Source organism: Natator depressus, chromosome 7, assembly GCF_965152275.1.
Source record: "Natator depressus isolate rNatDep1 chromosome 7, rNatDep2.hap1, whole genome shotgun sequence".
NCBI classification, from domain to species: Eukaryota; Metazoa; Chordata; order Testudines; family Cheloniidae; genus Natator; species Natator depressus.
The window spans coordinates 44,029,012-44,043,385 of NC_134240.1; the positions used below are offsets into that span (position 1 = coordinate 44,029,012).

The 14,374-nt window shown below is 39.9% G+C and overlaps 1 protein-coding gene across 2 annotated transcripts in view; it reads right to left on the minus strand.

Annotated features, from left to right (window-relative positions):
• The window catches only part of POC1A (POC1 centriolar protein A), a 103,253-nt gene that overhangs the window by 82,327 nt on the left and 6,552 nt on the right, over positions 1–14,374 (minus strand). For both annotated transcript variants that reach the window (XM_074958270.1, XM_074958271.1), the window contains exons 4-6: positions 12,110–12,289; positions 4,353–4,460; positions 2,753–2,868 (exon numbers count right to left, since the gene is read on the minus strand). In XM_074958270.1, the coding sequence (XP_074814371.1) occupies positions 2,753–2,868; positions 4,353–4,460; positions 12,110–12,289 (404 nt within the window). The remainder of the gene's footprint in view (positions 1–2,752; positions 2,869–4,352; positions 4,461–12,109; positions 12,290–14,374) is intronic.

Genomic DNA, 14,374 nt, shown 5'->3' on the forward strand with positions numbered 1-14,374 from the left:
CTGCATAAAAGCTGATAAGCAGTTTCAGATTGCCCTTTACCCTAGTTTAAGGATTTAAAAAGTTCTGCCTGTTTTAACAGCAGAGGTTTTATACCCATTTCTAAGTTTCACTAATACACACAGTTTGGAGTAAGCACTTCTCTCAATACACAGACAACTTTGCTACTGGAGTTTTGGCCATCAGAAAGAATATACCCCCTTTACCTCAGACACTAATATTTGGTTTGTGTTGAAATTCTTGGTTACAACTATAGCGTAACTAATAATATGGTGACATGCATCCACCATCCACAAGCATTCTGCACTGCGCCTCTTCTGGAAGGTCTTTGTTTTTCTTAACATAGGTGTATCAACATAAATGTTGATACATTGAAAAGGGCTCACAGAAGAGCCCAAGAACAATTAAGGATTGGAAAACATGCCTTATAGTGAAAGACTCAAGGAGATCTATCTGCTTAGCTTAAAGAAAAAGTTAGAGGGGACTTTATCACAGATAATAAGTATCAACATGGGGAACAGAAATTTAATAATAGAGGGCTCTTCAATCTAACAAGCAAAGGTATAACGTGATCAAATGGCTGGAAGTTGAAGCTAGACAAATTCAGGCTAGAAATAAGGTGCAATATTTTAACAGTGAGGGTAATTAATCATAGGCACAACTTACCAAAAGTTGTGGTGGATTCTCCATCACTAGACATTTTTAAAATCAAGATTGGATGTTTTCCTAAGAGATATGTGTGACGCTCTGTACCTCGGGGGAACACACTACACCCCCATGTTCATCTTTATAAAATGATTGTGTGGTATCCAATGCAAAGTTGGTCATGTTGGGTGTCTTCGGAAGGGTCATGATACACTGAACATTGTTGATATAGTGATGTTATAGTAAGGTTATAATTTCATGTATATAGTTATGAGGCTGAAAATGTATCGTCATGGCTTAAAGCAAGCCCAGGCAAAAAAACTCCAAGAACAGAGAGGCAGTTCACACCTCATCAGGGCATGTATGGGACAAACCCAGCCCAGCCTCACAGGAACAAAGGACACTGGCCTAGGCAACAACAAAAGAATCTGTCAGACTCTCGAGTGAGTCAGCTCCCTTCCTTTGGTCAGTTTGGAAATGCAATGAGGTAATGCTCACCTGAATCTGAAAGAGGGGTGGGGGCGCAAAGCCAAGAGGGAAGAAAGGACATGATAAAAGGGAGAGACATTTCCCATGCACTCTCTCTCTCTCCCACCTACATCTACAGGCACCACACCAACAGACTGAAGTGCTGATCAAAGGGGAGAACCTGGCTGAAGAGCAACCAGCCAGCCTGTGGTAAGAAGCATCTAAGTTTGTAAGGACACTGAAAGTGTTAAGATCAGCTTAGAATGCGTTTTGCTTTTATTTCATTTGACCAAATCTGGCTTGTTATGCTTTGACTTATAATCACTTAAAATCTATCTTTATAGTTAATAAATCTGTTTATTCTACCTGAAGCAGTGCGTCTGGTTTGAAGCGTGTCAGAGATTCCCCTTGGGATAACAAGCCTGGTACATATCAATTTCTTTGTTAAATTGACAAACTCATATAAGCTTTCAGCGTCTAGCAGGCATAACTAGACACTGCAAGACGGCGGTTCCTAGGGTTGTGTTTGGGACCGGAGGTATTGGCTAGTATCATTTGGTTGCACAATCCAAGGAGCAGCTTATATGCCAGAGGCTGTGCATGAACAGCCCAGGAGTGGGGGTTCTCACAGCAGAGCAGTGTAAGGCTGGCTCCCAGAGTCAAGGATTTGAGTGACCTAGCAGATCACCGGTCCAGACAACACCAGAGAAGAATGTCAAAATATGCTCTAGTGCAAACTGGAATTAATTCAGGGAAGTCCTGTGTCCTATGGCCTGTGTTATACAGGGAGTCACACTAGATGATCACAGACCTTAAAAATCTATGAACAGTAAAAACAGCTCTATATATGCATGTTTACAGTTCTGAAGTTTGCAGACTGGTTCATTAAAACACTGCCTCTAAGAAGGATTATTTACTAAAATGTGGTTAAGCAGGGACATGGTCATCTGACAAATGAGTGCAGCAATCTCTGAAGGCTAACCCTAGGGACTATCTCATCACACTTAGAGTACCAGGAGATCATGTAGCTTTGAATTTCAGAAACCCTCAGAGAGAAAGGAGGGAAGGTAAGTTCTCTTTTTTTACAGTGCTGCTGTTCACTTGCTTCCTTCTGGTACCAAAGGACTTTGATAGCCTCAGTGGCCTCTTCGCACACGTCCTGATTTACTATTGAACGCGTTCCTCTCAAAGCACTCATCTGTAACAAGAGTTTAAGCATATGCTTTTAGAGGTAGATGTGAAGGAGGAGCTGGCTACTGAGGAGAAGTGACAGGACAGCTCTGCTCTTTTGGCATTGCTACCGCTTTCCACACCTATCAGCCATATGTACACTCACTATTTATTAATAATATAGGGAGGCTAAAGAATGATTAGTTCTCCCAGTCTGACTTAAGTAAACAGATACATAAAGCTGAAAACATTGTTGGGTAGGGACATAGCACAGGCTATATTAAGCCTAGAGGTGCCAACAGTTTAATTTAGACCTGGCAAGATTTATTTTCAACTTGTAAAGTGAGCAAGAATGCACTGCAAGCAATTTTTTTCCCCCTTAGCCTACCCTCCTGGGGATCCACTTATTAGGTTAAATACCACAGTGGAAAAAAACAAACAACAAAAAACTCTCCTAGGTCTGTAACTTACCTTGATAATGCTGGAGGAGTCTATTCATCCTAACATCCCACACCTTCACTGTGTTATCTGTACCAGCTGCAGCAATGCACGTACCACTGGGATGAAAATCCACATAATTCACAAACCTATAAAGAAAAACCCAACAGTTTAAACTTGAAGGGATCCCTTCCAAGAAGGAGTACTACAGTAGGTTAGTGTAATAATATGGGGATAGGAGGAACTCTGACTTAAAGATGCTAAACACAGCTCAAGTCAACTAACATTTATCTTGTGCTTCTCTCACACCCCTAAGGCAGGATATGATATAGCACTATATTTTATATATTTGTATTAAAAAGAATTTGAGGACAATTACATGAGTTCCAGAAGCAAACCTTCTGGAATTTTGTAGATTTAAATGTCTTAACATTAATTTTCAAAAGTTAATATTTAATAGAAGTAATTATTTTTTACTAAGATCATAGGAGTTCTTTAATTGGTGCTTATGAGATACAACATGCAGCGATATCCTCTGAACACACTGTTATTTTAAAGGAAGTATAAAATAGATCCTTTGTAAGGTGCTTTGTAACTCTTGCTCTATTGATACAAGCAAGACATCAGATACAAGAAAACTGACTGCCCTATTAGCATCCTTACATTGCACCATATTAAGAATACCACCAGGCGCTTATATAGTGCTTTTCATCAAATTCTCAAATCTGTTGTGTGGAGGAACCGTGTGTACTAAAAAGGCTTATGAAAAATAACAATATTGTACCATGACATTAATGAGATCAGAATCAAAGGTCATGACATTAAATACAACCTTAATGACAAATTCAGACATTATCTTGAAACAAGAGAATTGTATGAAAGGGAAAACAAAAAAGGCAGTATGCAGTTACTGGTCTATTGAGGAGGTGTGTGTCAAATGATGCTATGGAATGGAAAACTAGAAATCATGGGTTCTAGTCTCAGTTCTATCATTGACTTGTTCTGTAACCTTGGAGAAGTCCCTTAATTTTGCGGTGTTTCAGTTTTAGCTGTAAAATAGGTATAACACTTCCCTACCTCACAGACATGTAGGAGGTTTGACTAATTTTATGAATGGTTTAGAGAGCTAGAATGAAAGGTACAGCACAAGTGCAAAGCATTATTACAAACACCTTTTAATTCTTGAACTTCATTAATTTAGAGCACAATAAAGTTTTGGCAAACCTAGTGAAGGGAAGTGAGATCCAAACCTCCTTAAGTTCCCTAGAACTAGAGACCAACATTGTGTGTTGAAGAGAAGAGACATGAAAAGTTTCATTTAATGCGGTTTTGTCCCCAGCATAAATGTGGCTAAAATGATTTCTAGAACTGTTCTCACACCTAGGCCACTAGATGGATGTTAAAATATATTTAGCTCCATTTACACTGACATCCATGTCACTTTCAAGCCCAGCTGTAGGATATCTGGAAGGAATCGTTGGTGACTAAAGGTCATTTCTGTGTAGCTAGGATCTATGTGACTGTGCAGTCAGTCAGTTACGATTTAATCTCTTCCAAACAGTGAAAGCAGTGTGGAAGGCTCAGGTAAAACAGCCTTGTGTGTCTCGCCCCTGCGCATTCTACTGGTACTCACCCACCGTGCTCACAAAAAGAATGTATACATTCTCTGCTGGTTTTATCCCATAGTTTGATAGTTTTATCATCGCTGGCAGAAGCTATTAGTCTTCCATCAGGAGAAAATCTAAAACAAAGACAGGAGTTGTAACGAAGTTCAGAACTAATAAGGAACTGGAGGGGATAGACAGTATGGGCTAGATCTGGATACCTTACTCATGGCAGGATGCATCTTAGGGTTTCTCTACACCAATATTTAGTTCACAGCATGCTGGGATGTAAATCTACACCGCACTAGCCTGCCATGCACTAAATGTCATTGTGTACCCTGCTGCATTGCATTGTGGATCCTGCTGTTCTCTAGTGCACTTCGATCTACTCGCATTTCAAACCAGGGTAGATCAAAGTGCACTAGGGAATGGTTAGTGTGTAGCAGCAGGGTCCACGGATACTTAGCATGTGATAGTTTTACACCCCAGCTTGCCGCAAATTAAATGTTCGTGTAGACAAGTATTTACTCTTTGAGTAGTCCAAATGATGTCAGTATGACTACTTGAGGAGCAAGGGTAGCAGAATGCAGAGCTAAATCTGCAAAGCTAATTTCTATGAGAAAAGCAACCTAAAAGGACTGAAATGATTGAACAGCATGCAGATAGATTAAGAGACTATTCAGAAAAAATGGTTAAACTGATTTCAGATCATCTATCCCACTTGTTTTCATTTAAACCTGTTTCAAATACTTCATTTCTAGGCCCTGCTTCAGACAATTTCTAGATTCACTACAACTAGAAAAGGTAATTTATTTGTCCTCAAAATTCCTATATTTCTGGTTAAGGCTGTTAGTTGAAGTTCAAAATAGGCAACAGTAACTGTAGCATTAGAAACGCTGTTTGACAGTACCAGACTAGTGCAACCTTAAGCTGCCCTCTCCAACAACTTCACCCATGCAAGTTGCACCACTGAGATCAACACACCTCCTCACATGCATAAATCTTTACAGGATTAAGGCTTTAGGTTGCAATGAAAGAATTACAGTCATGTGTATAACATAATGGGGATAACACTATTTCGATATCACATCATATATATTCTCACACACAGCCCAACACCAGAGTATGACAGCAATATTAGAGACTAATTTCACTGTAACTCCCAGATGAAACAGCAGCCTTACTTTATGGACATTTTAGGGGTTCTTCATTTAATATATACTGCATGAAAATCAGTTAGAACTAAATGACAGCTGCTTTTTAAAAGCAACATTCTTTCCCATTTAAGCTGATTCTTTCATTTTGTACAGTACTTTTGCTATTATTTGTAGTCTTATGTGCTTTTCTGACTAAGACCACAAGTGATAATTGTTTATCAGCCCATTACAAGCTTCCATATTGAATACCTAAAATAACAGCAAGTTTAGCACATCAAAATGCCAAAGTTTTATATATAGTTCTTCTCCAAGACCATCTTCATTCTTAAAGTACACTTTCCCTTTAAAAAAAAAAAATTTTTCTCCTAACGAGGCAGGGACAGGAGTGCAGATGATAATTTCTAATCAGAAGCCTGATCAGCCTAAAAGGTGACCAGATATATTTAGATAAGCGTTTTAATACTGCTTTCTGCTGTCGAAAGGAATCGCCATACTAGACAGGGTAAGAAGAAGTGAAACAGGGTTGAACTAACTAAACAGCTGGCTTCTCTTATGGACAGAAAAGAACATAAGAATGGCCATACTGGGTCAGACCAATGGTCCATCTAGCCCAATAGCCTGTCTTCCAACAGCAACCAGTGCCAGATGCTTCAGAGAGAATGAACAGAACAGGGCAATTTATTGAGCGATCCCTGGATGGGGACCAAATTCTTTTTTGAATCCAGTTATACTTTTGGCCTTCACAACATCCTCTGACAAATTCCACAGGTTGACTGTACAGTTGTATGAAGAAGTACTTCCTTTTGTTTGTTTTCAACTTGCTGCCTAAACATTTCATTGACCCCTGGTTCTTCCATAATGTGAAGGAGTAAATAACACTTCCTTAATCACTTTCTCTACACCAGTCACAATTGTATAGACCTTTATCATATCCTCTCTGAGGTCATCTCTTTTCCAAGCTGAAAAGTCCCAGTCTTTTTAATCTCTCCTCATACGAAAACTATTCCATACCCATAATCATTTTTGTTGCCCTTTTCTGTACCGTTTCCAATTCTAATATATTTTTTTTGAGATGGGAAAAGCAGAACTGCACACGAGGTGTGGGAGTACCATGGATTTATATAGGAACATTATGATATTTTCTGTCTTATCTATCCCTTTCTTAATGGTCCCTAACATTGTTAGCCTTTTTGACTGTCACTGCACATTGAAATGTTTTCAGAGAACTATCCACAATGGCTCCAAGATCTTTCTTGAGTGACAACACCCTGTGTAGAATCCATTAAGTCCATTAATGGCTATTAGCCAGTAAGGAATGGTGTCCCTAGCCTCTGTTTGTCAGAGGGTAGAGAAGGATGGCAGGAGAGATATCACTTGATCATTACTTGTTGGGTTCATTCCCTCTGGGGCACCTGGCATTGGCCACTGTTGGCAGACAGGATACTGAGCTGGATGGACCTTTGGTCTGACTCAGTACGGCCATTCTTATGTTCTTATCTGTTGTGACGTTACACTCCATATATTTATGGAAATATGCTTATGAGTGTGAATATAATGTAACTGGAATATGCTTTTTGCAAAAGGTCTCTTGTAAGGATCATTACAAAGCTTATGATCTACTGAGTGTGTTCATCCTATTTGTTTCCATGTATTATTTCTATGTCTGGAGTTAGGAGAATAAGGCCATGGCTACATTTGCACATGTAAAGCGCTGGGAGTTAAACCAGCCCTCAGAGACAGCAGCAGGGAAAGCGCTGCCATGCGTTTACACTGTCAGCAGTAAGCACAGCGGCGTGGCCACATTAGCTCCTCTTGCAACGCCAGAGAGAGCAGTGCATTGTGGTTGCTCTCCCAGCGTGCAAGTGGCTACAGTTTGCTTTTCAAATGGGGGCGGGGGGGGGGGGTTGAGTGTGACAGAGAGTGTGTTATGTGTATGTGAGGGGAGTGTGTGTGTGTTGTGGGGGGCAGAGAGCACGTCAGCATGTTGTCTTGTAAGTTCAGACAGCAGCAGGGGGAAACCCTGGCCTCAAACCCCTCCGCCCCTGCCCTCACACACACGCACGCCACATTCCACAGTAATGGTTTGCTTTGTCCCAGAGCAGATAAGCATGGCAGCTGTCAGAAGCGGAGCTTTGAAAGGGGATATCCCCATGCCTGCAGCCGAGTCCAAAACAATGCCAAGAGTGGCCACTTGACTTCAGGGGATTATGGGATCTTTTGGGAGGCCAATCACAGCGCAGTATTGCAACACGTCATCCACACGGACACCCGAGCGTTTCAGCAAGGTCTATGCTTCTTGTGGAGGTGGATTACCAGGAGCACTCCAGCCGCAGAGTCCAGGCACTCTAAGTGCCTTGCCAGTGTGGACACCTCAGGAGTTAGAGCACATTAAATCAGCCCCGGGCACCCTAACTTGCAAGTATAGCCAAGGCCTAAGATATAAACTTGTATTACTGATATAAACATGTTAAGTGGAAGCCAGTAAGGGTGCTTCAGAATCAATGAACTGTGAATGGGTTTGTTTACCTGCAAGCCTTCCCGTATAAGTGTCTCCCAGCTACTAGGTAATGAAGAAGGAGGTCTTACAGTGACATGTGACCATGTCACCTGGTACTGGAATCCATCTGAAACCTGGTGCTTTTCCATTTAGGAGGAGGGGTGGGAACCCAGGGATACAAAAGATTCCCACCTTGTGCCAAAGATATAAAAGGGGGTGGAACAGAACAAAGGGGGCTGCCAGTCACGAGAAAACGCCTAGTTACCACCTGAACTGGAACTAACAAGAACAGTACCAGGGGAAAGGATTGGCCCCAGACTAAAGAGTCTAGTTTATAAAAACAGTTTACTGGAACATCAGAAGGTGAGATTTACCTGTATTCAGTTTCTTAACTGCATTAGGCTTAGACTTGCGTGTTTTGGTTTATTGTGCTTGGTAACTTACTTTGTTCTGTCTGTTATTACTTGAAACCACTTGAATCCTACTTTTCATACTCAATCAAATCACTTTTGTTTATTAACAAACCCAGAGTAAATGATTAATACCTGGGGGAGCAAACAGCTGTGCATCTCTCTCTATCAGTGTTATAGAGGGCGGACAATTTATGAGTTTACCCTGTGTAAGCTTTATACAGGGTAAAACGGATTTATTTGGGGTTTGGATCCTATTGGGAGCTGGATGTCTGGGTGCTGGAGACAGGAGTACTTGCTGAGCTGTTTTCAGTTAAGTCTGCAGCTTTGGGGGCATAGTTCAGACCCTGGGTCCGTGGTGCAGCAGGCTAGCATGTCTGGCTCAACAAGACAGGGTTCTAGAGTCCCAAGCCATCAGAGAAAACTGGCTCAGAGGTAGTTTCAGCACAGAAGGTGACAGTCCTAAGGGGGTCTCTATGACAGAACCCATCACAGCCATCATTTTGTATGTATAGTTCGGATTGTGTTATCCAGTGTGCATTACTTTAAATTTATCAACAGTGAATTTTATCTGCTATTTTGTTGCCCAATCACACAGTTTTTTTAAGATCCTTCTGTAACTCTTCACAGTCTGCTTTGGACTTAGTTATCTTGAGTAATTTTGTATAGTCTGCAAACATTGCCACCTCACTGTTAACCCCTTTTTCCAGATCATTTATGAATGTGTTGAACAGCACTGGTCCCAGTACAGATTCTTGGGGGACCCGGCCATTTACCTCTCTCCATTCTGAAAAGTGACTGTTTATTCCTACCCTCTCTTTCCTATCTTTTAACCAGTTACTGATCCATGAGAGGACCTTCCCTCTTATCCCATGATTGCTTACTTTGCTTAAGAGCCTTTGGTGAGAGACCTTGTCAAAGGGTTTCTGAAAGTCCAAGAACACTATATCTCCTGGATCACCCTTGTCCACATGGTTGTTTATTCCCTCAAAGAATTCTAATAGACTGTTGAGGCATGATTTCCCTTTACAAAAGCCATGTCGACTCTTCCCCACTAATTTGTATTCATCTATGTATCTGATCATTCTGTTCTTTACTATAATTTCAAACAATTTTCCTGCTACTGAAGTTAGGTTTACCAGCCTGTAATTGCCAGGATTGCCTCTGGAGCCTTTTTAAAACATGGGCGTTACATTAGCTATCCTCCAGTTGACTGTACCAAGGCCGATTTAAGGGATAAGCTACATACCACAGTTAACAGTTCTGCAATATCATATTTGAGTTCCTTCAGAACTCTTGGGTAAATACCATGTGTTCCTGGTGACTTATTACTGTTTAATTTATCAAGTTGTTCCAAAACCTCTTCTACTGACACCTTAGTCAGACACAGTTCCTCCAACCTGACACCTAAAAAGAATGTCTCCGGTGTGAGAATCTCTCTCACATCCTCTGCAGTGAAGACTGATGCAAATAATTCATTTTGCTTCTCCTCAATGGCCTTGTCTTCCTAGAATTCTCCTTTAGCACCTCCATCATCCAGTTGCTCAACTGATTGTTCAGTGGGCTTTGTCCTACTTCTGATGTACTTAAATTTAGCTGTTACTTTTTGTGTTTTTGCTAGCTGCTCTTTAAATTCTTTTTTGGCCGGCCTAACTATATTTTTTGACTTGCCAGAGTTTATGTTCCTTTCTATTTTCCTCAGTGGGATTTGACTTCCAATTTTTAAAGAATGCCTTTTTGCCTCGAACCACCTCTTTCACTTGGTTGTTTAGCCATGGTGGCATTTTTTTGGTCTTCAGAAAAAATAAAAAACCCACCACAACCACACCCAGTAAGAGGGTACACATAGTTTGAGCCTATATTATGGTGTTAACATTTCCATGCATTTGGCATGCATTCACTCTTGTCACTGTCCCTTTTAATTTCCTCATTTTTTTTGTAATTCCCTTTTTCAAGTTAAATCAGGGGTTCTCAAACAGGGAGTCATAAGGTTATTAAATGGGGGGGGTCACGAGCTGTCAGTCACCACCGCCAAACCCTGCTTGATTCTCCAGCATTTATAATTGTGTTAAATATTTTAAAAAATTGTGTTTTTAATTTAGAAGGGGGCGGGGGTCACACTCAGAGGCTTGCTGTGTGAAAGGGGTCACCAGTGCAAAAGTTTGAGAACCACTGAGTTAAATGCTACTGTGGTCAGTTTTATTGACATTTCCCCCTGCCCAGTATGTTAAATTTAATCACATTATGGTCACTATTACTGAGTGGTTCAGCTATGTTCACCTCTACAACCAGATCCTGCACACCATTTAGGACTAAATCAAAAATTGCCTCTCCCTTTGTGGGTTCCATGACTAGCTGCTCCAAGAAGTAATCATTAATGGTATCTAGAAACATTTATCTCTGCATCCCATCCTGAGAACACATACCCAGTCAACATGAGGATAGATGAAAAATCCCGCATTATTACTGGGTTTTCTGTTTTTTGTAGCCTCTCTAATCTCCCTGAGCATTTCACAATCACCCTTACCATCTTGGTCAGGTTGTCAGCAGTATATTCCTATTGCTATAGGAATTATTATTCCTTATGATTATTATTCAAGCATAGAATTTCCATCCATAGAAATTCTTTTATACTGTTTGATTCATTTAAGATAGTTACTATAATTGACTCTATGCTTTTATTCCCCCACATATACTGCCACTCCCACACCAGTAAGACCTATTCTGTCATTCCTATATTTTCTGTACAGTGGTTTTACCATGTCCTACGGTGGAACAATGGCAGTAATCAATATCCTCATTTAATACCAGGCACTCAAGTTCAACCATCTCGCTATTTAGACTTCTTGTATTTGTATACAAGCACTTATAAAGTTTGTCAATATTTAGTTATCTGTCTTTGTTTGACTTTCTCTTCAGTTCCTACCTACTTTATCAAATTCTATCATCTCCTCTTTATTAGACTATATAGCGTCCACTTTAATAAATCCTCCCCTCAGGGATGTGTCTGTCCGAACTGTGTGCACCTTCATACCTCTTGGCTTTCCCCCAGCCCTAGTTTAAAAACTCCACTACAAGCTTTTTAATTTTACATGCCAGCAATCTCGTTCCATATTTGTTTAGGTGGAGCCAGTCCTTCCTGTACAGGCTCCCTCCTTTCCCAAAAGGTTCTCCGGTTTCTAATAAACCTAAATCCCTCCTCCCGACACCATAGTCTCATTGAGACCCTGCTGTTTGACTATCAAACTGGCACTACACATAGAACTGGAAGCATTTCAGAGAATGCTATCATGGAGGACTTTTAAAAAATTATTATATATTATATCTATCTATCTATCTAACCTACTGCCCTAAATTCGGCCTCCAGGACCTCTCTCCTATCTTTCCCCTATGTCATGTACCACTTGTTCCTCCCCAGCACTGCATACAAGTCTATCTACGTATCTCAAGAGGTCTGCATCCTTTGCACCCAGCAGGCAATTCTCCATGCAGTTCTCCCAGTCATCACAAATCCAACTGCTAAAGAAAAAAACTGAGATGTTACATTTACCTGGGGGTTGGGCAACAGGGATATATGGATCTCTATACCTGTTCAAAATTACTTCAGCTCAGGACTGATTTGAAGCATAAGGCAATGTTGTTACACCAAAGCCGCATGTTGAATGCACTCTTTGTTTTAAGACATACATGACCACCGCTTTTTGCCAGCAGGTCGTACTTACTTGGCACAGCGAACCCAGTTTATGTGCTGGCTCAAGGAAAAGAGAAATTTCTGTCTGTGAACTGTCCATACTTTGACTGTTTTGTCATCAGAAGCTGTAACCAAGGATTGTCCATCACTGGAGAACTGAACACTTCTTACAGTTGCCGTATGAGCCTTGAACACAGTAGATTCTCCTTTGCTAGGTAGAAAAAGGAGTGAATTATTTTTAAGTTGCACAAGAGGCTAAAACACTACGTTCTAAACAGCCTGAAGCTTGTGTACAGTAAACAGAGTGTTTCTAACCACTATTTCTATAGGCACCGTATACATTTGTGTTAGGAGGAAATTGTTGACCTATCCTGAGCAGACAAGTGTTTAGGAACTATACAAAACATAGCACTAAAAGAAACTGCTCTGTTTGATTTTAGTTACTGGAGCCCATCCTAACTTGAGACAATTTACATTTGTGTTGTCTACACAGAGGTAAGAACAAGGACATGTTTTAAAATTAGCATGCATCAAATATTCTGCTTCCGATACACTTCCATTTGGTAGCAATGGTTTGTCTAACATTGATCACAAAATAATATTACAGCAAATACTTTTCCTACACAGCATCTTCTAAGAAATACACGATAGTTACTTTTAAATCAGAAATACGAGAAGTGTGACAAAGTGAGATCAATTTAAAAACACAAACAAGCTACAGAATTTAATATTAAGTATCATTAGTTCTTCTTCTTGCCAACATTTTCAAAGTGGTGCAGAAGGTATTTTTCTGGCAAACAAATACAAGACTGCAGTACAAAATTCTGAGAATGTCAAGATTCAATAGGTGGATGGTAGACTATCAGCCCTGAACCGCTCCCTAGGGTAGGGTGGGCTAGCAATACCACAATGCTGAATGATCTAAAAGTTCAAGCCAAGAGCTGAATGAGAGAAGTAGTGGGGTTCTCTCATTAAAGCTAATATTTAATGCTTGCTTGATAAAAAGGTACAGTCTCCAGACACAGTCACAATCATCATTGTAAACGCTCATTATAAGGGTAGAAAAAGTTTGTCATTGAGTTTAAATTCTTTTACTAGTTTATTTTCAAACCCCTGGATTAGAGGGCAGGATAAGTGGGATCAAGGAAGATCTGAAGAGGAAGGGGGAAGAATGAATGAATGAATCTCAAAATGGATAAAATCCATGTTTTCAGAGCAAGACATGCAAATGTTAGTTTGGTACTGAAAATTTCTGAACTACCTACCTTCATTTTTAATGAAGTCAAGACCTTCTCACACAGTATAACGCTAACAGCAATGCTACTGACCTTCATGTTTTGTTAAGTTACTCAAGACTACCCCTATTGCTTTTTTAAGTTCTGCCCTCAATAAAGAGATTGCAGTGCATTTATTTTACTACATTTAATCAAGCTGTGCATTTAACACACTAAAGAGGCATCTGACTTAGTCTTGATATTTTCCTTGAGTATAGTTATAGAAGTTCAGTGACTGATAATACTAAACATACACACACAAATCAACAATACTCAAAAAAGTTACCACATGAGCTGCCTCAAGACGGGCACAGGTAGAATAATTCCCTTTCCATTCTAGCTTAGTTCTGAGATGGCAACCATACATACAGCTTCAATCACTGAACTGATATCTTCAAGGCACTGAGATATCATTTAGCACAATTCATTCAACTTCAACCTTCCCAGAAGATCCAGTCTTTCCACACAGTTTACACATTCACTTCCAAGAACTCCAATAAGGGAGGCTTTTTTTGTTGAATTTATTTTCAGGATTACATATGTTAGCAGCCAGGCTCTGGATGCAGAAGAAGAAACTGTCACTCCCTTTTTTCTGTCTAGATGGATGAACGGTGAGGTTAAATTTTAATCAGGTATAATTTATCTAGTGTCTTTAAATAATACACATATTTTTATACACAAGTGTGTCATATTTCTTCCAGGAAAGCTGTATTAAACAGAAGTGAACTATAACAAATTGCAATCTGCACATTTTCATACTGCTTCAATGTAAGTGTAGCTTAACTTTATCCAATTTCACTGTAAAATGGATCTATTGTACAGTCATGCTGTCATTATGAAGGTACGACACCTCCATATTAAAGGACAAATTGAGATTTGCACTAAAAATCACAGATTAAACTTTTGTTATTTACGAATAACAGTGTATCTTCCCTAAATGTATTACTTACTCTGAGTACAGAACAAAAATGTAAAGGATTTACAAGAGAGCCTATTAGCTTATGAATAAGAGTTTTTTAAAA